A 26,580-nucleotide genomic window follows, 5' to 3' on the forward strand; every position below is an offset into this window, starting at 1 on the left:
CGTTACACAGTTCACATTGAAAAAGTCCTTCACTGGTGAGCATTGTAAGACTCACACAAAGAATTAACTAGCACTCAACAGCTAAACATGTAATTGATTGACCATACACCTTCTTTCTCAAAACTTACAACAAAATAATTGTTGAAAAACATTTCTGTACCAATGTAACTTGCTCATGAAAAAAACAAAGTGAAGAAAAACAAAATGCGAACAATTAGAAAGACAAATAAAGAAGGCACTGAAAACATAATAAACGGAGTAGGGAAAAACCTCACTCTAGAGGGTTGGAAAGAGGTAAGAAACACAATAAAAGAGAAATTCGGATGTCATAAAACTGCTCCTTGAATTCTCCTTCTGCCATTAAATATTGAAATTGTAGTCTTTATCTCCCTGTACCAGAAGGGTGTCCCATTGGGTGTAAAAAATGTCAGGATGTGACTGTTACTATGGTTTAACGAGTTACTATAGAGGTATAGTTCTCTGTATGTGTAGCTACAGAGCATGCAAGAAAAACTTAATGAAATGTTAGATGTTAGCCATATATGGAACAGTAATGTTGTCTTGTGTGGTTACAGAGACATACCTACTTTGTGTGATGGAGGATATCCACCATTGTTTGCAGGATTACATCATATACCTAATAAATTGTTTGTTTGAATTCCAAAAAGTGCCTTTACTTGGATATATGACATAAACTGGTTGAGTACAGCCATTACACATGCGATTGGGTTTATGTCTGGTGTCTGTCCACACTGGGCACTGTTGTGCTGCCCCTGTAGCTCCACCAGCTATTTTCACCACAAATATGTGTTGTCTGCACTCTATTTTATTCTAGAATAAGCTGATGATCTCTTCAAACCTGGGTTTCTCTTTTTCCCTGTATTTACTTATGCAGTCTCTGTTATTGAAACATAAAATTAACTAAGAAACCAACCTACTTAATGATGAACTCGTCAAAGTTGTGAAGGAACATATTGATTTTATAGGAAAGGGAGGGATACCAGACAGCTATGAAATTTTAAGTGGTTTTACTTGTTCAAAGAAACAAGCTTCGGGTCTGAGTTTGGGAATTAGACTAATATGGTGTCCACGCTTAGAGCATGTTTACTTCTGAGGTTTCAGAATTCATATATATTTACATGTGTGATGTAAACTGATAGATATATGTATGACACATATGTAAAGAGTCATTCTGTGTTGGGTAGTGAAATCTTAACATACAGTCTTAACTATTTATGGAGGGTTTTGTGGTCTCTTGCTAAATATGAACATGTACCAGCGTAACAGCAAAAAAGAAAAAAAACAGTTGTTGGAATGGGTGAAGGCTATTGTATTAAATTCCCACGTTGGGAGGGAGTGTTGACCCATTTTAAAGAGGACTTCTTGTTTGTGGAGAGCTTATTATTGAAAAGCATTACATGGCATTATTACGCATCATTGAGGCCCCACAAACCAAAGACCTGTCTGTCTTCTGCTTGTTCAGATGTAGAGATATTTGTCTCATTAGTGTTCAGCTGATGAGACGAGGCCTCGGCTGATCTTGATGGGTCGAGAGAATGCCAGTCAGCAAAGGTGTTACAATAAAAAAAAAAAAACGGCAGTGCGTGGTGAATGCTACAGGATTCAAACCTGTTTTACTTCTCTGTGGATTAGATTTTTCTGACCTGGTGAGTGGCTTGTTTTAAGTTAGTTTTTTAACAATATAAAAGTGCGATGCAACCCTAAATATGTCTCTTGTATATCACCACACTGCAATTTAGAATAAGTGATTCTTAACTCAACTGAACTAAGACTTAATATTGGGCTACCATTCATTTATTGAGTTTAATAAGTCAAACATCAGTGCTGATCTTAGTCTGTAAAATAAAAAGCTTTGTGTTTTTTGTTTGTTTGTTTATTTTTTAGTTTTCATATTTTCCACATGATAGAGTGATTTATATTCAATATAAAGCTATACCAAAATCTTAAAATAAAGACATGCTGTTTATATATTGTATTTATTATACGTTTTTATATACTATTGTCAAAGCTTATTTTCAATTTCTACTATGCGTTATGTGAGGCCCACAGATAATGTCCTTATCTCTCCAAACAGTGAACTCACAGATTTGTGGAGAAACCTGTGGATTGTCTTTCCTTTGAATGAGCTCTGCTTTAGCCTTCAGCTTATAGCATTCAATACAAATCCCATTAATGTTTAGAAACTAATGAGAACCAATTCTTGGGCAATTAGGAGCAGTAGTATTGCTGGTCGAAGAAACATCAGAGTTATCTGTATATTTATATATATACATTTTTAAAAGTTACTTTGTACACAGTGCAAATTGGAAAATCCTACACTTATTGAAGAAAACGATAATCTTGAACTGTTGTTGAACTGCATTCCTTTATTACATTATATCAGATTCTTTGGGAAATCTGGCCCTGTTGTTTTATAACCTCCTTCCTGGAAAGGCTTCAATAAGTTTTATTAGGAAATCATAGAGGGTTTGTGACATTAATCTGCTGCAGAACAGGAAAGTTACAAGTACTGATTCTCATGCTGTCGGCTCTGGGTGAGCATCAGGCTACAGTTAAAGAAGAAGCCAAGGAAATTAGATGTGAACTTCTGAGGCCTGAAAAGGGGAGATGCATGAATGAGTTGTGAGTCACACCCCTCTCTCTACTTTGCATTTAATTGTGGCACGTTGTGTCAATAACACAGTGAGGCAAGACAAACAAACAACAACTGGCCAGTCCCTCAGGACAAATGTTGTGGGAAACTACATAGTGGTAAAGCTTTCCATATTAGATTAACATACGTTGTATTGCATTGTTTAAATATATTCAATATGTTTTAAGGAAAAAAAACAATAAAAGCTATTTGCAGATTTTTTTTTAAGACTGTGAGAAATCTGATGTGTAAGGATTCCACAGGGCCAGAGTGAATCAATAAGATTACAGGACCAAATATTTAACTTTTGAAACCATTTGTATCTCAAAATTAGTTAAATACATTATATAAGTATTTTCTTTATGAGACATTGTATGATTCACTAAATCAGCAGAAGATAGAGTTGTCATTTCATTTGGGTGTATTTTACTTATGCCGATCTCTATGACTGTAATACACGTAGTTACCAAACTCAAAGGAGACACAGTCACCATCTGGTATTTTGTTTATATATATTTTTTTTAATTGCTATGCCTTAGCTACAATTAAATATTTTCAGCAGTGTCCTTATTATATGCAAGACTAGACATATGCATTGGAACTGTCAGATTTCCCTAGAACATGTGGTAGTAATATATACTACTGGTTTTCTCCAAAAGAACTGAAACAGAAGTCACATTGAACATTTCAACAATTACCCCAACCACTCCCCCAAAGACAGTCTGACAGAACTGCCAAAGCTAGAATATTTTGTCCTAAACCAGTACAAGACACAGGTTTTGCAAAGTGACCTAGGGATTTGCTGGGCCTTTGTTGACTCAAGTGGTGTGCTATTGTTTTCTGCCCCCCAATATCACTAGGCAACCAGGCACCAGGACTTTGGCATCCATATTTTCCCAGAACACAAGTTCATTTTTCCCAAACCGTCTGAGGGATAGGAACTAGAGAGACAGACTTTGAGTTGGGGGTGGGGGGTAGAAAGTAGGAGGGGTTGGGGTGGGGGTAGGGGTCTTTTACTCTGGGGTGGGGTGTAAGAAGTGAAATGTTAATCTGGGGGTTTACAAGGCCCGGAGGTAGCAGAGTTTGTTCTCACAGAGATAACCCCTTTCATTGCACCTTTTACAAACTAGTGTGTGACTCTCGGGTTTGTCTCTGTCTTACATATCCCATGAAGACTTTGAGGAGCAGCTTTATGACCACAAAGTGACGGGGCAGACTTTCCGCCATCCTTCTTCTCAGAGCTCTGAGGACACGTCTCAGAGCAGGTCTCCCAGAGCAACAAGCAGCAAGAGGACTGAGTTTGTCTTTTTGGTAAGTTGTCTCCAATGGCAATCTCGGCTTAATACTTAGGTAGCAGCTGCTCATTTCAGTTTGTCTGAATCATTTGTTGACTTATTTAGGGGGGTTAGATTGAATACACTTGCAGGCAAGACCAGGATGTGTCACACTTCTCTTTGTCTGAGAGAATGGAATTTGTTTTTTTAAACTTCTCAACATGAAAGGCTTGTGACTAATGGTATTTTACACAAGTTTATATGTTCTATGCTTACAAAAGCACTAGTAATGTGATGATGTTTTATTTTACAAATAAAACTATTCATTTTAAGTCAGACATCTCAGAGAAAACTAACGTGCAATTCTGAATGTTAAAAGTAATTTTCAAAAACTGACTGGACAAGAGTATAGACAAGTGGCAAAACATACTTGTTCTTTTTAATGTAATGCTTGCAAATCTTTTAACAGAATCAGTTTAAGAAAAACAATATAATCTGTATAGGATAAAAAATAAAGTAAGACTGCATACGGGGCTCTCAGTGAGACAGTGCAGCCTGTGGAGTAAGAAGGGATTCATACCGTAGACTGAGGTTCATTCTGAAAACCGAAATAAATCAAGCCTTAACAAATGCCTCCGCTTCTGTGTTCATAAGCATAAGAGAAAACCAGAAGTAAACAAAGCTTGCTTTCTTTTCAAATAAAATACAATGTTTTACTATTTGGGGATACTCAAAAAGAATCAGATTAAGACAATGTACGTTTCAATATTATTTTTTGACTAAAAAAATCAAGACCTACAGCTAAACATCATGCATGTGTCTCTTTTGATTGGCAGCCGGCCGTGAAGCAGGTGTGTGAGGATGAAACCACAACAGTAGGCATCCGCCTGCCAGAGACGAACCCCAGTTTGCCTCACACTCTGGACAAGCATCCCACCACCTGGAACCAGGCAACCGGGCTCCCGGGAGTGGAGAAGACTAGCTGGAACCTAAGCCGATCGGTCAAGGCCCATGTGATTCCCATTAATGTATCCGGTACGTCATATTTCTCTCTCTCTCTCTCTCCCTCACTCTTTCTCTGTCTCTCTGTGTTCTTCTCTTTAGGCCATCTCATCCCCACTCCGTTTCAGTCTTTCACAAACTGACCAATAGGTCAGTGCGGATAGATAACAGCTGTCTTGCAACGGCCTCATTTGTAGGTGCTGTTTTTTTTTTCCCTTAATGTGCTGAAGAACAGGTAGTGGTTGCCATGGCAACGCCCAGCTATGACTTGCGGAGACCGTGGGAGGCTGCACACATTTTTCTTTTTTTCTGAATGAAGCAGGCTCACAGGCTCAGGCACTAAAGATAACAAGGGTTTTTTCTTTCCCTAGGAAATGCATGAGGCATTTCATTTATCATAAGCTTTTTAAGCAGCATTTATGTAAACAATCGGGAAAGACCAAGCTGCAATTTGACCCCTTATTATGGCGCCCATGATGGATACATGTATTTTTTTTAAACCCAGAAGTAGAGGAAAGCAACACCACATGTATAATTTCTTTAAGATTCAAAACCTACCTAACCTTGATTAATCTTTTAAGTGTTTCAAATTGTCAAAGTGTATTAGATGTTTTATGTTATTGATTGGAGTCTGTTGAACAGAATTGTAATGGACATTTGTTCCAACACTTCCATCAATAAATAGATGCTTTATGGCCTATGTCCTTCTAATGAAAATTACTATTACCACCTCTACATTTCCCATAATCACAAGTAAAAACTTCCTACTATGGATAGTTTTAGTAATGTATTTTCATGTGTGCTTTAAACAATGACAATAAGTTGTACGACTTCCCATTCACCATATTCAAATAATATTTTTAAACTACATATAGGACAGTAATTATGACTAAGAACAATTTTCCTATCAAAAATTAAGTAGACCTGCAACTGAAAGATCTAGTAATAATGTAACCAGCACTTCATTAATTCTTCATCTTCAAATCGAAAAGGATAATAAAGTATGGGATTAAAATGGACTGTTTGCCCAGAAGGCAGCCTACATAAAGACTGCTAAGCAAAATGAACCGATGATTAAAAAATGAAAATATGTTGGGTCCCCAGCTGTGTGTGACCAGTTTCTGCACAATAATGTGGCATTTTAAGTTGCAGTTTGTCTAATAGAAAGGCAAAACAAAAATGTTAGACAAATGTGTTCAATTACTTGGCACAGACATCCCTGAAGGCTATATGTAAAATAGATTCACAACAAACATATTTATACAGAATACACCCTAAACTAGATCTAACATCATGCTTCCTGAAGTCACTGTCCCTCTCATTCTTATTTCTGCTGAATTTCAATTTACACCAGAACTAACAAGATCCATAGACATCTCTTATTGAAGTCTCAAGCATTAGTCTAAGTCTCTCTCAGATTGAGACATATTTCTGTCTTAATTCAGGACAGAACTTTGATAAGCATGCCTGTGAGCTCCAGTCCCTTTTTAACACTGAGACTGCGGTCAACCCAAAGACTATCCTAAGAAGAAGACGAACCATTATTGGAGTCCCTGACCTCACTCTACAGCACCAAGGTGACACGATAGGGTACACTGTAACTTGTTAAAGCAGAGGTCTGCAATACTGCTCACAGAGCCAAAGGTCTTCTGTTGTTTAGTGCCAGATGGGCTCTGAATTATGTAATTGGCCCACGTATTTACTTCATTAGAATGTTTTCCTGTTCTGGGCTCATTAATAATTTAAAGTTACATCTAAAGCCTGTAGGATTGTGGCTCTCCGGGGGTTGCAGACACCTGCCTTAAAACCTAGTCATAATTGCACCATGTTTAGTCTAACATTTTAGAAACCTTTCTTTTGATTGGGTTTCCTCTTTATCTCACTATGAAATGCTTTTCACAGAAGCTGCCTGTGTACACAAGCGGGAAGAGAAACCCTTGTTTACTTTAGTGCCTTATATATAACATTATGCATATTTGTTATAGTGTCACATGAACTGTTAAAGGCATTTGAGCCTGCTTTAGCTCAACCTGTTGCATCATGTTTGAATTTATGGTAACTGTGTTGGTCTTCAAATGTATTGGAGTTTCCTTTGTTAATAAGCGGAGTAGAGAGTTTAGGGTGGAAGCTCATCAAAGTCTTTGGGACATTAATTTGAAGCACTTCCCAAAATAAAGATATGGAGAACAAAACAAATATTTATTTCCTACCTTTCCTCATAAAGTTGTTTCCTTAACTTTTATTAAAGCTCCTGGCATTATATTACATAATATCTAAATATGAATATTAACAGTAGTCTAGAAGGTCAATGTCCTTGTTAACTAAACAATTAAACAATGTCTGTACACAACTGTTGTTACTTAACTTATATTTGTAAATATATTTGTATCTGTCTACCTCAACATGGTTTTCTTGTATAATATTAATTTCAGATCTCAATACTTTTTAAGGTTTGTCACTATGTACAGTATGCCCACTCTTTAAGTGAATAAGAGATATATGTACTTTATATCTGATTTAATGTGCCACATAAAATAATATGAAGTAGAATTTAAACATCCTTTACTTAAAAGATTTAATAAAAATGTATCAGTGCTCAATACATTGAAATGCCAATTACATTGAGTTTTTTCCATTTTGTATTCTTCAGGTAATGGTCATGCCACCATTGAAGAGACCGTTAGTATTGACCTAACCCAGCAGGTCTGTTCTCAAGGAGCTTTGCATGCCAGGCAGTTATTACCATCTTCAGAAACTGATGGCCACTTACCACTAAGAAAGACTTATAGCGATCTGGAACAAATTTTGTCGCAGTCCCCAGGGAGTCGTTCAGGCATGATGGAGCATGCTACCATGATGTGTGCTAGTCCTTCTTGGAATGGACCAAAGGGCTCCACCTTCTCTCCTTCCTGGAATAATTCCTTCAATTACATGCTGGCTGCCAGTCCAGTTGCCAAACAATCATCCCAACATGAGGGCATACTCAATTGCCCCTCCCAGGGCAGCTCAGGTCTTTCAATGAGCTCAGGGTCGCATTCCAGTTCCTTTGCGTCCATACCTATGGAACCTTCTTCCAGAGCACAGCCCATGTCCAAGAGGGCAGAAACAGAAGGAGCTACGACTAGCCCAGCTCAGGAGAAGAGGGCAGCCCGCATCAATGCTTTCAAGTTCCGCGAAAGGTCCCTCTCCACCCCGACCGATTCTGGCTCCTTTTGTTCCGCAGATAACATCTCCTATGAGCACCGGAGGGAGAACGAGAACTATGCCATTAATTACCCCAGTGCCAGCTCTGAGGACAGTGCCAGTACTGACAACGTTTCCGTAGTGGCAGACCTGAATGGCAGGCCAAGGCAGCGGTCAAGGAGTATCTCGTTAAAGAAGCCAAAGAAAAAGCCTGCCCCCCCTGTGCGGAGTGTGTCCTTGATGAAACACGAGAAAAGAAGCAATGCCAGCTCCTTGACCAAAGATGGGAGGCCTAAGAGCCTTTTCCTTCCCAGGGATCATGATATCTTGCAGAATGACTTTCAGACTGCCTCAGACTTCATAAATTCCAACACGTTAAGAGGTGACAGGGACCTGCAGAGCAGCATTATAGTGGAGAGTCAATCAGCAGAAAGAGAAATTGATATGACCTTCCCGAACCACTGGCAACTAAGTGATTGGAAATCCAGTGACCCCTACAGATCTTTGTCTGGCTCCAGTACTGCCACAGGCACGACCGTGATTGAGTGTATGAAAGTGCGTGGCAGCTCCGAATCACTCAATTCTCCGTCCAACTCTCGTGCTACCTCACCTTCCCAGCTCTCGATGGAAGCAGAATCCAAAATCTCACCCTTCAAACCCCCGGGTTTGATGTCTCCCTCCAGTGGGTACTCAAGCCAGTCTGAAACTCCAACTCCAACCATTCCAACCTCCTCAATCACTGGCCCTTCCCCACTGGGCTGCAAGATGAGACCCAAAATCCCAGAGAGGAAGTCCTCATTACCGGCCGGTTCTGTGAGAGAGAAGGGTGCACGATCAAGGCTGTCCTTTGAGCTGCCCCTCACACCTCACTTGGATCTGTCATCTCTCAAACCGAAGCCGAAAGCCAGTCGCCGGCACTCTGACTCATCAACTGCAAACAAGCCCAATCAGAAATTGAGCCCCAGCACAGCGGTAATGCCCATGGTGACTCAATCAGACCTGAGGTCCATTCGGCTTCGGTCAGTCAGCCGCTCGGAGCCAGAGGACAGTCCAGATGGGTCTTCTGACATCATAGAAGAGGAATATTGCCGGGAGCAAGTCATCACCCCACAACCTAAAGTTAAGCCACCTGTGGCTGTAAAGCCTCCACTGCCAAAAAGGCCTCTGAACCTGATGCTCAAGTCCCCTTTGTCATCTCCCCTTGCTTCCGAGTCCCCACCCTCTTCTCCGAAAGACAAGATCTTACCTGTAGGAAACATCTACAAGGTGGTTAAAAAGCCCAAACCTAAGAAATCCCAATCCCCGGTAAGTCCTAGCAGTGTTCAAGAGTACCTTCAACAGCAAAGCCCTGATGCTAAACAAGGAGCAGACTTTAGTGAATTCCTCCCTCCCAACTGCCAGGACAGGGAAGACAAGAGCAAAACGTTGCCTAACAGAATAATTGTCTCCAGCTTGACTGAATTAGAAAAGAAAAGAACCAAGATACCCCCGCCTGTCCCCAGAAAACCTAATGTACTCCTCTTGCCAGCAAACTCATGTCATGCCAATGGGACGGCGGAAAGGCCTGTTATCACCCTGGACACTTGCCACCATCCTGGAGCTCCACTGTCTGAAGATGTCACTGGCAAACAAGAAAATCAAGTCAAGACGGCTGGTGCCAATGCAAAAGAATGCAATCAGGATCCTGAAGTAAAAGTGCCCTCTGCTGACACTCCAACTGGTAGGTACCTTAACAAGACTGACATGCCACATAACCAGTGAGTCTCCAGATGTCTTCATATGTGTTTGATTAGTATATTTTATATATATTAAGGGAGGCAGAAGTAATAACTTAACTCTCTGTTTGTAAGACGTCTCCCAAGAGAGAATTGGAAACAGGCTCATTTGCACTTCAAAATGTGGACAAAGTGATTGAGGAAAATGGGATTTGTAAACAATGGAGGAAACTGAGACACCTGTGATGTTATGTTCAATTTTAAGATGTCTCTGTAAGACCTTTATCTTTAAGCAATACTTTTAATGTGCATCTTTTTCAAATCTTATTATTTCTGCAGATAATTCACCAGCTGAAATCCTTGAGGACAACAGCCCAAACAATGAGAAAAATGCATTGCGGATAAATGAGGAAGAAGATGATGATGTGTTTGTCCAAGCAACAATCCCACATACCACTGAGGACCTGTTTACTATTATTCACAGGTATTGTGCCTTTCCATCCATAAAATATTAGATGCTAAACTATATGAAAATAAGTTCCCAATATATAGTTCCCTATATTACTATGTTTGACATATTTGTAGGACAATCAGAACAAGAAACACATTTGAGAATCTCAAAATATTATAATATCCCAAACGATAATTGGTTGCTTTTAAAATAAACGACTTCATTATATAAAGAACAGAGTCCCTTTCTGTGTGATGTCAGCGGTGCAATAAAAGGAACAGACTAAGGTAGATCACTCAGGTAAGGTGGGGCACAATTAGAGGTGTGAATGGCATACAGCTGAATGAATATAAATGCCACCATAAACACAGAATATAAATGCATGAATATCTTGTAAAACAACAGGTCTAGCTTGTTCTGCAGTAAGGCTAGGGAATGGAAATGGTCACTTACTCTGTTCTGGGCATTCCCTTGGGAAGCTTCAGCCAAAATGCGTGGCTTTGGCATCTTTGTTTAGCTTTCAGCAAAGCAGTCTGTCTGGTGAGGATATGTTTGAAGCATTTAGTCTTCTTAATCAATATGTGGCTGAAGTTTCATCCAAAGAGAAGTGTAACTGCTGTTGAGAGGCAGCACACATTATGTTTTGGTGTACTTAGTTAATACTACACTTTTTCTGGTGCAATCGCCATTTTCAAATGGACTTGAATCGTTGTTATCCTACTTATGTTAATATCTATTGATAAAGCTTGTGCTGCCTCCTTGGTAAGCAACTTTTAATCTTGAAAGATAAACTTTCCCAATATTTATTTTATGCTTTAGTTAGATTATATTATTTATGTTTTATATTATATTATTATAGCATTTTCATATTCAGTATTCATATTAGTAATTCAGGTTTAAGAACACCTTAGTGTATATTCATAGACTAAACAGCTCAGCCATATCATTCAGTCATTTAAAAAATAAGTATGTCATATCCCATTTAAAAAAATATCTGTGTGAGATATGTGTTCAGGTATTAGGACTTGCACTTCTTGTCTGATGTTTCTTGTCTTAGTACCCATTTTTCCAAATGTTATTGTCTGAACCTTTAAAACCCAGTGTTGTGCCTGACTGTAATTGTCCCAGTAAAGACACATATTTCAATGACTTCTACTTCATGAGGAGGCTGTTTAGGCTAACAAGCTTGCTAATGTTGTATTATCTCTTTGAGCAGGTCAAAAAGGAAAGTCCTGGGTAGAAGGGAACCACCAGATTCTTTCGGCGGCAGACAGAGCTTAGTTTCTCCAGTAAAAAACACTGCCGTCACCCTAGGGAGTGAGTACAAGAGCCTGTCTCTGGGGGGCAGTAGTACCACCCCAAGGTCCAGCTCAAGGAATGAGAATTTCATGGCCTTGCTCCAAAAGAAAAGCAGCAAGCCCAGCCCTGGCACCAGAGTCTCTGCCATGGAGCTCCTGAAAAGCACCAACCCTCTGGCCCGTCGCATCACTGAGTTCTCCCAGTCCGACATTGAACCAGCCGCCAATTCCAAACCACTCCAAGACCACTGAACCTCAACTCCAGGGCCTGTTTCACAAAGATTTCACTGATGGATTCAAACAAATATATATTTAGAAGAGAGTAATCCCACTCTACCTTCCTGATTGGTTAGTGTAAAGGACATGTGATCAAAAGATGGATGTTCATTGGCTCTGCACATGAATGGCAATCCATCAAACTACATTTACCATTATATGTGCTAGAGTGCTTGAATCACAATACAGATGTCAGACACACATTTGCAAATTATCTTATATCCTGGAATAATGTAATTATCTTAAGATGGACCTCTGTTTTTGAGTCTATGCACTCAGACTTCAAGGAAATACCTTTATTATATGGAGACATGGACAGAATACAGTAAAACAAGATTTCTCTGCCAACTTTTACTTTGACAGCTGAATTTGAGCACTCTCCTGGATTCTACATTTCAAAGAATGGACACATGATGGATAATTACACATCTTTTCGATTATATATATATTTTTTTTTAAGTTTGTAAAACAGAATGTGAAAACATGAAATATTTGGAAAACATTCCTCATAGCTTTGTAAACAGGACCCAAAAGCCCCACATTTGAAAAAGGCACTTTCATCAAAATAATGTTTCATTGTAGGATAGGACAATAATCTTAAATTTTGGTTTGATTTAATTTGTAATATATATAAATATATATATATATATATAAATATATATCTACATACATATAAATATTAAATATCTTTAAAGAACTTGGTTTAAAGAAAAGCTATATAAATATAAATATAAATATAAATATATATATAGGTGCACTCGACTTGTAATGTACCCCAAGGGACCAAGGAAATTATTACATTATATATGAAATACCTTGTACCATGATAATAATGAAAATGCTGCCGCCACAATTACTTAAAATATAATTAAACCAGGAAACGTAATTGCCAAACAACATGAGTTGACTATAAACTACATGCCGTCATTTTCTCTAAATTCATATTGGGACCAGTATTAGTTTAATAACATCAACAACATATGAAAGCATACATTTTCAGATTTGTTTGGCGATTTAACTCCTGACTTGTTCAAATTGTCTGACAATCTTTCCTCTGTTTTTCATGATTGTGTTTACTTTTGTTTTTGGTAAGCTATTTTTTTTTTCATGGTGGAATTACATTTATTTTCCCCATTTGAAATATTGTTTATTAATTTACGTTTTTGCTCAATGCTGAGCACTTCTCTATTCTGTTCTTTTCATTCTCGTACTACAGGAGCATCTTTGTTGACATTATTGGCGCCAAACTCCAGCCCACTTTTTTTATTTACTGTCCCAGATGTAAGTTTTATAAAAAAAAAAAAAAACTGCCTAGAATACAATACATTTATGTTTTAAAAGAAATATAAATTACAAATGAGTACGTTTTAACCAGAGTAATTCCCCTTTGAAACCCATGGTATTTAGTTGGGACCTGCCTTTTCAGATATGGTCTCACAAACTCCATTAGAAGCGGAGTGCACCTGTATATATACTTGTGTGTGACAAGGGCTGCCAAAATTGCATAAGTGATTACAACATTGAACTTGGCAACAAAGACACTTGTCACAAATGGTAATGCAAAACAGCTCAAATGTTTAGAATGGAGCTCCACACTGCCTAATGTATGTATGCCGAATATACTTATATCAAAATTCCCCCAAAATTAAAGGGTCATAAGGGTACGAATATTTTGGTGGTAACTGGTGTGCTAGAGATCTGTGTGTCCTTGGTATCAGCTATAGTGTGTTCCAGAGACACTGGGACTGTTTCCATTAGACTGGAGATGTTCCACCTGTTGGCCTACTGGTCAAGTTTTTAGTTTTCTTTTTCAAATTCATGGTAAGCAAAATATATATACAAGGGCTTTTTGTGTTTCCTTGCACTCAGGTGACCCTTTAATTTTTGAGGTGAGTAATTTTCGAGCTTTGTAAAACAACAAGCATCAGGGAGAAGAATGACACTTGCCCTTTTTGATTGAGAGATGACCCTTACAAAATCCTTTCTACTGCACTCCTCTGACCTGCATGATTGTGCGGCACGGGCTGGACAAGGCTTTCAGAGCATCACGGACTCCATACCTGCTGACCTTCAGCAGCTCCTCCTATTCGTCGTTACATTCACTCAACTGTAATACAACCTATGCATTGCAGCTGGACATCGATTTACTTTGAGAAACAGAAGTCATGAGAGGGATATGCATTCATATCAACGACTTGGGGAAAGGCTTCTCGGCAGTTCCTTTACTAATTTATTTTTTTATTGCAATCTTGTTTCTCTTCATTTTTTTTGTTAATTGGGAAACAAGAAGGAATGGAGTCTCAAATAAAAGTTGTAAGCAAAAGAAGTAGCAATTCTTTAGTACGGAAAATTTCCAGTTCTTACTGAAGTCTATTTTTAAAGGGAATGTATGGAATATGGGCCTTGCATTATGGTTTTATTTTGATTTTAAATGTTTGATGCCGGTACAGTGCAACAGTGGTGAGCTAGAACATCTTGCTCTACCTGAGGATGCAATATAGCTCCATCTGGACCTTTCAACACACTTTTCCATTCATGAAACACAGACGAAATGGGCCGCATTCACTGGCTTTCTCTATTCCAACAGAAGCTCCTGGTGCTATCAAGTCTGGACACCACCTTGAAAACATTTACCAACTCAGAAAACAGCTCTTTGGGTTGCTATCGTTTTTGACTATATAACAGCAAGACAATTTACCCTGGATTAAAAAAAGACAAAAAAAGTAATTCAGGTATCCAGTAACTAAAAACAGTGAGTGACGCTTGTTTTAAATATTTAGTGAATGATACAAAAAAAAAGTGTTTGTTTGCCTTGTACTCTGGCGTTAGTGCCTCTGTGTTTTTTAAATGCCTTGGTATTGCACTTCCTTAGCAGAGAGGTTTTTTTATTATGGTTACTATTATAATTATTACTACTCTTAAATGTGCTCCATCTGTATTTTAATCCCTTGTGAGAAGAAAATAACTGTTCTGGAAGAAAGAGAAGCAGAATTATCGTGGAGTGGTGCTTTTGTCAAGAATAAAGAGGCATTAAGGCTCACAGATCACCCTTCTAAGACATACATGACTTCATGCTCTTGAAAGCTTCAGGTAGTGACTTGAATCAGGAATAGCATTTCCACTCCGGTCAGGTCCATCTGTTAAATAGACTGTTTCCCTGCTATTCCTTGTGAAGAGATTTGAGCGATTCTTGCATTTCTTAAAGTTTATGTTGTTTGGAAAGCCTTTCTCTACACTCTATTGCACCACTTACCTTCGCAAGTCATTTACGATTTACGGCTAGTGCAAACAATCCAGGGATTTAGGCATGTAGATATAACCAAGAATTGATTCATTATAAGTGGGGAGATGTGTTCCATGTGTTTTTTATTAAAATCTGATTTTAAAGTGTTGTCTGACTGATTTGAGAAGTCATCCTTTCAAATGCCTTTTTATAAACTCAGAAGCCCAATCGCCACCTGTCTGATCCCTTGCCAGTGGATTTCTTATAATTTTACATAAGCTGAGCTCGATGGGCCTTAATAGGTCTGCCGGGAAGACCTCAGTGCCATTTGTTATTTGACTTGAAATCTATTATGACAGTATTGTAACAGGACGTGAATGAAAGCTAACTGGAAAGCGTTTCTTCACTCGAAGGTGTAACGTACCACGGGCACGGGAACAGGGGAACCCAGTTGCGGTGCTGGTGGGATAGTCAAGACAGGCGTGGATGTGGTTGTGGTCGTGGTCATGTGCAAGGGTCGGGCGATCATGCAAACAGGCAATCAGGGGAAGATCAAAGTCGTGGTCGGGAAGTCAAGCGGGAGGTCAAGGATACACGGTAGAACCAAAGCTAAACAAGGCACGGGGAGACAGCTAGGAAATGTTGTTTACACTAACAAAACTTTGGACTGGATGTACTCCAAGTTCCAGTGGTCAGTCAGAACCAGGAAGGGAGCCAGTGTTTCTACTCCTTGAAAGCCAGCTTGACATCGAGGAGATCACGGTTGCTGATGTCATAGTTGCGCTCCACTGGTGACAGCTTTCGGGAGAAGAAAGCGCAAGGGTGAAGCTTAGGCGGCTGTCCGTGTCGCTGGGAGCTCCCACTCCGGATTCAGAGGCATCCACCTACACGATGAATGGGAGAGAGGGGTCAGAGTGTCTGAGGAAGGGGGCTGTCATAAACAGTGTCTTCAGATGGGCGAATGCGGCAGTCTGTCCAGGTGAAAGTCCGGGGGGATCCTTTAACAGAGAGGATAGCAGATAGCAGATAGCTGTAATTACAGAAAAAACACAGATAAAAGTTGGCAAAGCCCAGGAAGCACTGCAGCTCCTTCACAGTGGGGGTGTTGCGGCCAGTCAGTGACGGCGCTCACTTTCTCCAGGTCCATGTGCACACTGCTGGCATCGATGACGTAGCCCAGGAAGCCCACGCGCTGGCGGTGGAACTCGCACTTCTCCGCTTTGACATACAGTCCGTTGCACAGCAGACACTGGAGCACCTGGCGCACCTGGGAGAGGGAGGAGGAGTAGATCATAATGTCATCAATGTAGACGATGACCGATGAGTGCGTTATTAAAAGGTGCATCTTAAACCGTCTGCAGAGCATGAAGACATTTCTGACTAATTATCAAACACTGGCCTTTCTTCCTTGCCCAAATTAAATTTAAACATTAACACTTCAAATTCTTGGACCAAAACGTGCAGAAACAAATGATGTGTAGCGGGCTAAATGGCCTTTTCACATTCCAAAGCCTAGTTGTGTTTCACAGTAATAGAAAATCCAGATCAGTGTTGCTTTTAATTTGTTTGAACAGAACACTGTCTGACCACTCCACATCTCTGTCTGTAACATACTACTCTCTCTTATTTGTATATTTTTAACTTCGTAGGATTTTGTGCTTGTGTCATATTTTTAACAGTTTCACAGCACATATAAAACAACTCAGTACTAATAATAACAAACTAAGACACACTACTAAAAAGTGGAATATCAAAGAGTCTTCAAAAGTCTTACTTCCCTGCACCTATTTATTATATCTTGCATTTAGGAATGTAGGTTACAGGCAATGTGTTGGAGTTCCCTGAATGGGCCAAGCCAAGCAAAAAGTTTCAAGCCAGACTTCCTTTGGTGGTTTCCTTCAGTTGCCATTTCATTAGGTTCAATTCAGATTGAACTCTCTGAACAAACATATAGGTCTCTAGAGACAGGGATGTGTGTATAGTAATATGATGCACCTTTTTTCTACTGAACATTTTAAGACAAGCTCACAGGGCAATCATGGAGACTTATGTTGAGCTTGTTTGAGATGCATTTTCCTTGGAGTGGATTTGCGAGACATGAACAGGATGTATTGTATTGGAGTTTGTTCCCTTCAGTTTGCTCCATCAAGATAAGCCCACCAGGAAAGTTTACCAGGGCAATCTGCTGGGTGATCTAACATGAGAGGCTTTGACTGTGGTGAGCTTTCGTCTTTAATCCTGATTCTCCTGCACTTCTGAATACCTTCCCTTGCTCTCCCTAAAGTCCCCTGCGTTTTTTAACAGAATACGGTCAAGCATTCTTGGAATTGCCAAGGAAAAAAGGTTACAGACAGGATTGTAATCGATATCAGCCTTTGAGCTGATCTGTGTATGCATTTGGTTTCGGTTGACCAGATTCCTCTTAATTATGTGTCTTCTGCTTCTCTTTCTCCCACATGCTTTTGTCAAATAGGTCAGTTTGGAGTTTGCAATTGGCAGCCACTTTTGTAGTTAATCTCTGCAGGGAATAGATGATTGTATCCAACAGAAAAGGTGTCCTGGGTCTCCCTATATTCCCCTCAGTTTGGTGGTGACAATTTATGTTCACCACAGAGCTGCAGACCCCCATGTGACTAATGAAGCCTGCCTCCCTTTATCTTTAGCTCTGTTGTACACCTTGGAGGACACCTTTTAAAGCTTTTCTTTATTCCCAGTGAAATGTTGTCTGGGTTCAAAATTGGCCACAAGAGGCAAAATAGCCAGGCTCCCACAGAAGGTCAATTCCTCTGTTAATTTGTACTGTATAGTTTCTGAATATTGTATGTTTCTGTCAGGAGAACCCTTTAAAAAAGTGTTGCTATAGTACTGCAGAATGAAAGCAGTGTAAAGTAGTATATTGTACATAGTGCTGTAAGTAATCAAAGCAGGGGTACTAATGAAATATAACAGGTAATGTGCCATAAACTAATCCTGCAGTAGAACTGCAACCAAAAACATGTGGAATGGACTACAAAAACTGAAAAGCTTTAAAATTACTCCCATGGGCTTAACAGTCAAGCAAATTCATATGTACTAAATATCAATGGCATTTTTTTTTCTTATAGGAAAGAAATATTAAAACGCTCCAGCAGTATTAAATGTAGCTGTGACCCTGTAGCAGCTACTTTCTGTCTATGTGATGAAATTATATCATTTAAATAAATTATTTTTCATGCTTAACCCTCCATTGGTTTCTATTTCTCTTAATCTTGTGCAAACTGTGATTGTTATACGAATACAGAGATATTTTGATCACATTAACGGGAATGTTTTATTTTTCAAAGGTAAAAGTTTGAGTTAATATACTGTTACAAATTTGACTCAATAAATCTTTCATATTTTTCTTTATCATCCTGGTGATATGGTGCGGACCCTTGTGTGTTCTTTTACTTTTGTTTTAATAAGGTGTGTTTAGCTCTCACACTTTTGAAGCGATATTCTGTGAAATGACATTCATCTTGTACAGGGACTATTGTATTACTCATGCTGGTTAATTACAAACAATATCAATAAGGCATTGACAGGAGATTTTCTGTTTTTCAGATAAAGCATGGGTAGGAAATCCCCTATACAGGAATTGTGTTATTGCTGTTATTATTATAATCAGAAATTAGATCACAAACTACTTTGCTTTGCCAGTACAGACCTCACTTCACTGAATTCATTTCAGGTCTAAGAACAGGTGATATCTAGCCTAACCGGATCGGTGTCTTCAACTGAGCAGAAGAGTATCAGGTAACAATATGAATGTCCTACATTTAGACAAAATCTGACATCTTGCCATTATCTGATATCTGTGTAATTATTGTTTCAGAGGCTCCATGGCTTTTTGAAGTTACACTGGTACAGGCGATAGGTGGAGATTTGTCACAAGCTTAGACTTTGTGTAGGCGTAGCATTTTCTAGCTATGGTTACAGCTCCAAAGCTTGCTCTTTCATAGCTGCAGCGTGTGTGATCTGGGAGGGATTTGTCTTTGTAAATGTTAAGACAATCAGAGCCAAACAAGCCAAGTCGTTTATTTTGTTGTTTTTCTTCTTTGATATTTAATTTCATTCAGTATATCTGATCTCAAAGTACAATACAGTCAGTATATTAAAAATGCAATACTTTATAGGGTTCCCTGTAAAAGGATATACTCAAATCAGTTTAAATGGATTAAGGCTACCGTGTATAGAGGATAAAAGCATTTTCCACAGTCTTGGAGCAGAAAACAAATGGAATGGGACAATTACAACACTTACATTGCAGAAATGAGATTTGCAGTTTGTAATGAAGGGATGTACTGTTTTTAATCCTCCAATCACAGGAAACACTTATTATTTTGATTTACACATTTATAAACCCATAGTAACAGCTAGTAAATGACTACTTTTATTACAAAGAGAGAATGTTCTGCTTTACAAGTTACATAAAGTGTAGCAAGTACTACGGCGGGCAGTGAAATACTTGATGTAAATTAAAACTGACATCAGAAACAATGCATTTAAGTGGCAGGCTACACATCATTACACACCATTGCCAGCAACTCTAAAGGCAACATTAGTTTGGCAATGTTATACTTATTGACTATTTTCTGTTACGCCTGGAATATTTCCTAACGTTTAGCCATACATACAGCTGGAAACCACAGTCACAACTTCAATAATAGGAACAAATCTGTAAGTTGTCATATACATAACCAATAAATGAAGACAACTAGAGATTTTTCTGGGGTATTTTTTGAATTTAAAAGCAACTGAATGACTTTTGCATAATGGACAGATCCTTGCAAATATTTGATGGAGAAACCCCATACGTAATAGTATTTAATAACGAGATGTTACCCCTAGTGTTATAAATGCATCTTTCGGTTAAAACTAAACAGGTTATTTAATTGAAATATGGATCTACAAAGCATTGACAAAATGCATTTAAAATACTCCTACTGTACCGATGATACCGTTAGTCTGTTAAACTCAACAGTGCAGTGGAATAACTTTAATTATTACATTACAACTTTAATTATTACAACTTCAAAATCCCCCTTGTCTTGGCAGTTTAGTTTAACTTGCTTATTCGGTGGCAGTTTTTGTGCTGTATTTGGTTTGTTAAAATTAAATAGCCTATAATGTGTTTTTTAAGCCATCATTTCATATTGTGGTAATGTTCCGTTTGTAATCAGTATGCAGTCAACCAAAACAATATTTAAGGACATTTTTTAAAATTAGGCATTGTTGTTTTATATCTCACACTATTGTGACAACACCTGTGTCTGTAAATGTGTTTTTACAAAAGTGCCAAAAAATAGTAAATAGTAAAATAGTAAATAGTAAATAGTAAAGCTCAATGTTTTGCCTCCAGAATTATTCACATAGATAGTAGTACTGGGTTTTAGAGATATCAATGCAAGTGCACATTCAGTATGTTTTGCATACATTAATGACAACTACTATTTTTTTTCAGACATTCAGTATTGGACTTAGCAAAATATATTTGTCCAACATATTTGCATATTTGTTCAAAAACTACTTTCATAATTATTCATACCCTAAACATTCAAATCCAATAAACTGGACTGAAGTGTTTCTGTGATATGTAACACACACACACAAACCTATTGTGCACAGTTTTCTTCACAAAAACAGCTTTTTGTTACATTGCATTGGGTATAAATAAATCTGGAAGGCATGTACATTTGCAATTAGTACAATGTGATCTGCTACTGTGCGGAGCTGCAGAGATATCTGTAGATACGACTAAACTGTATTATTATTATTATTATTATTATTATTATTATTATTATTATTATTATTATTATTATTATTATTATTATTATTGCTTGTTTTAGACCCTTCCATGGTGAGCAAGAATATTCAATTATTTTTTGCCCCTGTAACTGAAGTCTCCCTGAAGCCAGCTGTAGTATCAGTAGTAGCAGCACCAATGAGGTTCAGAAAGGTAGGAGGTGGTGATTATTGTTTAGGGTGACACAGTTAAAACTGAAATAGTACAAGACCAAATAAATGCTTTAATAATAAATTAAAGTGGAACCTTTTAAAAAGCTTCAGTTACAATTACATTGACCCAATTGTTCTTTTAGTTTGTACAATACAGTATGTCGACTGGCAAGAGATTAATATATGAGGGTCCCACTCCACCAGTGTTAGATGCCAACCCTTATACATTGTTTTGAACCAAGTGAAGATGTTTTAACAGTAACTGGTATCAGAAATACCAGTGGCTAGAATACAACAAAAACAGCAGAGCAATACTATGCAATAGGTATGTAGAGCAGTACATTAAAGTGCACTTACATTTAAAATGAGATTGTGGTTAAAAGCATTGTGCCCCACTAAAATATTTAGCTGCATGACCACACCCCTGTGCTCTTGTATTAAATGTATATTCAGTGTTTATTAAATGACCCATTAAAACATAGCATATCAGTTAAATGTGCTTTTCTACTGTCTTATCTAAGACAGTGTAATTTTAGATATGTGTATATTTGCAAACTGTGGTGTTTGCTCAGAAGTTGTGGAAATACAGTTTGTTTTAAACAGACTTTTCATTATTCTGATACTGATAATAAATACAATCAAATAAAATGTACTTATTCGCAGTTTTAGGGGTTCTTTATGAATAGTTTTGATCTGGGTGGCAAATTGTAACATGTATCAGTGGACTATATGGAGATCCCACCCTTAATTTAATCTACATATTTGATCGGAAACATGACAATCATCTTGTGACACATGCTTTCTCAATGCCATGCCTGGATTGCATAAGGGATTCAAACTAAATTGCAGAAGCCAGCAGCAACAAAAACACAAAAAAACAATTGACTCGAAACAGCTGACATATGCACTATCCTGAGCAAATAGGATTCATGTCACCATGGTTACTTCCAGTGGATATACTCTCCGTGTAAACAAATTGGCCGAGCAGTAGAAATATAAATGAATTTCAAAGTAGGAGGCAGGGTAGAGACTGGCAGTATATATGGCCACTTCAACATTGCCACAGTCTCAGGTGGCCATGGGCAGCCTGCTTTATATGTCACCCTGAGGTCGATAACATTTATAAAACTAAATAAATAGTGGGTTCACTGCTTCCCTATGTGCTCTGCTTTACCTTTGACTGAACATTGCAAAAAATTACATTCTTCTGCTTGCTGTTAAAATCACTATGTTTGTAGTGCCTGTGTGACTCCCAAGTTCAAGCGTTACATTTCATTCTTTCTTTGTTGACTTGGCAAAATGCACTTAGAATAACTACTATAGAAAATATCTACCATTTTGAGTGCAGTGTTCTTTAATGGTGACTAATGGAGATGGGTGTAAGATGGATCTCTGGCTGTGATCTAGAGATACTTATAGGATAGTCCAAGCATTCAGTTAGGCTCAATTTCTGGGGCGGGCAACCACAGCAGGTTTTATAGCTTAAACAATTTGTTCCTTATCTTTAGAAATGGATGATTTTAGGCGTCTGTATGAAAACAATCGATTGTGTACCTCCTGCATCGAGGTCCAACATGCAGCGTGCTCCTGATGTCCCACAGGAGGGGTGAGATCTTTGGGAAATATGGATAGTAACTTAATATAGATTGTACCTTAATTCCCTTGCCCTTATTCATTCAGAATGAGTGCACCTGTTAGTAATGATCTGATAATGGGGATTATGTATACAGATTTATGTATAGTTATTCCTTTTTATTAGGGTTTCAACAAGAATTCCAAATAACCCTATAGTTTTTACCAACTTTGCATGTATCACTTATGGAAACTGCCACTCTGCCTCTCTTTAACTCAGTAATCCTGCTATATTAATGTGTCACTCTTTCCTGTGTCTGGAGAAAGCATTGTGCTTGTCTGTGTTCTGCTGCCAGCAGCACGTTTCCTGTTGCTGACAGGGGAGAGCTGCGGAGGGTCGCCAAGTCATACGGTTATCTGTGGCAGAGTGTACTCTGCACGCTGCACAGGAAGATAATCAGCAACAAATGCCATCACCATTGCTCAGTACCAGTTAAGGGAGAACTCTAGGAGATATCTGGGGCCTTTTGCCTATTTATTTTTCTTTTCTCTCTGGACCAGGAAAAAAGTAGATGGATGGGATGGGATCAACTATGCAAACTGAAGATTGTGCGTTTCTGGACAAACAGTTTTACTATGTGGTAAGTGAAAGGAGGAATTTTGAGTGATTATGAGAGATGCTGGTTAATGTCAGCAACAAGGGAGTTTTTGTTATGCAATTGCTTGATTTAAAGGCAATGCAACACAATTAGTTTCTACAGTTAGTGAATAAACATGATTTGATTACAGAATATTTGAATTATTTAACAATAGAAAGTATCTGGATAACACAGTTGTTCTCTGCTTCCTCATTATAGCTTATTCTTTCCTCGTGTATTTTCCTTGTAGCATTACGTACATGCACTTGATAAATAGCATTTTTTCAGTTGCTTAGGACTCCATCTACAGTGTATTTTAAATAATTCTGATTGTAATCTGTACTTAATTAGCTTCAGTGAATATCCAAAGTATCACTAAAAATGGGGGTTATGATTAAAGTGGTTATTGGCACATGGCACAGTTTGTAATTTTCTTCAAAACATAATTCTTATGAATGTTATGTAACAACTGCTTGCTAATTATTTACAGAATGCAAATTTATTTCATCCTTTCTTTTTTGCACAATGGCAGAGTATTGCTAGTGATGGTTTGTGTTGTCTTTAAGTCTGAAATTTGACACGTGTCAAGGATATTTCCTAATATCTTGGATCAGGCAAGGTATAATTAAAATAATATGTGGCCTGTGAAGTCTGTTTCAAAGATTATAATGCATCATATGCAAGTTGACTGCCAATAAAACATTCAATTTTAGTTTTTGCACATATACCAGAATCAATTGAAATATGCATGCTTTCTTTTGCAATCTTTCCATTTATTTGCAAGTTCAAATTAGATTTTTTTTAAGAAAGTGAAATTCAAACCAATATACTTATTAGAAGAAAAGTCTTAGGAGAAAAGAAGTTGTAAATGTGTGTCATGTGTTGATCATAAATTAATAATAAAATAAAATTGTTTCTATGCAGTGTCTTACAGAGCTGGGTAAACAAACCAATTTAATTTCAAGTATACTTCCTTGATAATTCTAGCCTTCTAAAAGTTTAATATTTATTGGGAATGTAAACATGTGTGGCTTGTCTGAATTTTCTGAAGTGTTCATGTGTGGAGTACGAGCACGTGCTTTTGAGACTGTTTGTTTGTACGTAGAAAGAGAGATGTTACTAAAATGGCCCAAAGGCATACTATACAGAGAGGTTAATAAATCTAACATAATGATCCTGAGGTAAATGAAATCAGTTTAAACAGAAAAGAAATCCAAGGAAATGTCCCTTGAAAATATGAATATGTTTTACACGAGTGATGTGCACATACATCTATATTCCCAGGTGATGATTTTAATTGGACGTAATGGAGCTAATTAACAATGCTTTATTCTCAAGGCCACTTGACAGCACTGGAATGTGCAGAGTGCTAATGGAGAGCACATTGTGCACTGCAGAATAAGCTACATAAGCTGAACACATTTATTATTGATTTTCTCTTCACTGTTATCATCCATGCCAAAACTGAATAATTATTCTGCAGATGTATTCCAGAACTCAAATTGATGACCTTTGGTCCAGTAAATTACTTGAAAATGAATTAAGGACATCTCCTTTTATTTTATTTATATCAAAGTCAGACAGAAAGTGGCAAAAAAAAAATCAGATTGGGTTGAGGGGACATAATTCACAATGTATACAATTTTGAAGCTGGAAGGCACAATTCTGCCTATTATTCTTCAGTCTAGACCAGACCAGATCATGTGACAATATGCTGACAGGAAGAAAAAGAAAGACTATGCAAAATAATTTGATCAGCTTTGCAATATATCAACCAAATTGATGCCTTTGGAGAAAACATTGATTTCCATTAGGTTTATTAGGGGAAGTGACTCAATTATGCCCACATACCATATAAGCCCACTTGGTCTTTTATTTTGAAATACAAAAAGACAGAAATTTCGGCCATTTTAAAGCAATCGATAGCAGATATAGTAATTTTTTGCCATTGCGGCCCGATACTGATCGGTGCATCCCTAGTCAAAAGTTAATGGAGGAAAGAACTGCACTGCCATTCCCATGTTAGCAGGGACAAATTTTGAAAGGAGGAGTTCCCTGCGAAACTAGATGTTTCACAGCTCTCAAGCCAGAGAACATCATCGGTGTCTTTGAAAACACTGGAATATTCCTTGTGACCCAGAGCCGGGTGGACAGACAAGTGACCACAAATCATGCTCCTTTTTCTGAAGCACCTGTGCAGACTTCCACAGCCCCAACAACCAGCACACCAGCAGAGCAAACTGCCTCTGTAAGTGCAACAATGCCATGTGATGGAAATTAGTCTCAGATAATATAAAAATATGATTTTAATTTGTTAGGTTGGTTATTTGAAGTCTGAATTCAATCATCTATAAATATTAAGTGCTTAATCAATACAATTTGAAGTATTTACTGTTAAAACCCTTGTGGGCTTATTTGGGACACCTGGGCTTAAAGGGTAAATATGTACCTTATAAGCCCACTCTGGACATTTCACTTTTGCAATTAAATAAGTTAATTTAATTTAAAAACCTACCACAGGTGTTTAGATGAGAGATTAATCTTTGATTTAATACCCACTTTATTGGGAAGCAATTCACATATCTATAAGAAAACATGCCAAACTTAGATATTGGTGGGGTGGGCTTAATTGGGTCACTTCCCCTACATTTTTAGGTCTTGTATCAATAATGCCCAATTTCTCTGCATCTCAGAAACTGAGATTTACTGTATTTACTTTTAATAAAATAGTTTGGGAAATATCTAATATCTATCTAATCTAATTAGCTAATTGATGGTTATATAATTTAAATTTGAGCTTAAGCCAACTTTACAAATCAGCATGTAGCCCCCCCATTGGACATTAGATATTGCAAATTGGTTATTTCTTCATGAATAATGTATTAATATTATTGTACTAGTCTGAATGGGACACTATACATTGATTGAGAAAAGGGAGATATAAGGAAAGGGTCTGATGTATGTATTACCCCCATTCAACCCAATTGACCACTGCAAATTTAGCAATTAAATAAAGACAAAGACAAGTGAAATTAAGATGCATTTAGAAGAGAAAATAGGAAGGACTTCTCTACAGAGAGTTTCACTGGTATCTGGAAGAAACTACCCCGTGATCCTGAATCTGATTTCCTGGGATGCTTCAATTTGACATTTAGGAAAAAGATTTTAGAAGCCAAAGAGAGACTTGGATCAAAAAGCTACTGGCAGCTAGGCCTAAATAGATGTATTGACAAAAGTGGGTGACTTTAGAGCACAACAGTTTATTTATGCTTTTTTAATTTTATTTTGTTTGGTGCAGTCAATGTAGGCCTCTGTCTAC

General features: G+C 37.9%; 2 protein-coding genes across 5 annotated transcripts in view; both read left to right on the forward strand.

Moving 5' to 3' along the window:
* nhsl2 (NHS-like 2) overlaps positions 1-18,299 on the forward strand; it is an 86,412-nt gene extending 68,113 nt beyond the window's left edge. For 2 of the 3 annotated variants that reach the window (XM_066714863.1, XM_066714865.1), the window contains exons 3-8: positions 3,828-3,964; positions 4,764-4,962; positions 6,375-6,506; positions 7,580-9,832; positions 10,167-10,311; positions 11,495-18,299. In XM_066714863.1, coding sequence (XP_066570960.1) covers positions 3,828-3,964; positions 4,764-4,962; positions 6,375-6,506; positions 7,580-9,832; positions 10,167-10,311; positions 11,495-11,828 — 3,200 coding nt within the window. In that variant the 3' untranslated portion in view covers positions 11,829-18,299. The remainder of the gene's footprint in view (positions 1-3,827; positions 3,965-4,763; positions 4,963-6,374; positions 6,507-7,579; positions 9,833-10,166; positions 10,312-11,494) is intronic. The other variant, XM_066714864.1, reaches the window with a different exon arrangement.
* Positions 18,300-23,062: 4,763 nt separating this feature from the next.
* arhgap36 (Rho GTPase activating protein 36) overlaps positions 23,063-26,580 on the forward strand; it is a 36,595-nt gene continuing 33,077 nt past the window's right edge. For both annotated transcript variants that reach the window (XM_066714870.1, XM_066714867.1), the window contains exon 1: positions 23,063-23,264. Coding sequence is in view for 1 of the 2 variants with exons in the window: in XM_066714867.1 (XP_066570964.1) it covers positions 23,196-23,264 (69 nt within the window). In the remaining variant the exon portion in view is untranslated. The remainder of the gene's footprint in view (positions 23,265-26,580) is intronic.

The sequence above is a fragment of the Amia ocellicauda genome, chromosome 10, assembly GCF_036373705.1.
Source record: "Amia ocellicauda isolate fAmiCal2 chromosome 10, fAmiCal2.hap1, whole genome shotgun sequence".
Lineage (NCBI taxonomy): Eukaryota > Metazoa > Chordata > Actinopteri > Amiiformes > Amiidae > Amia > Amia ocellicauda.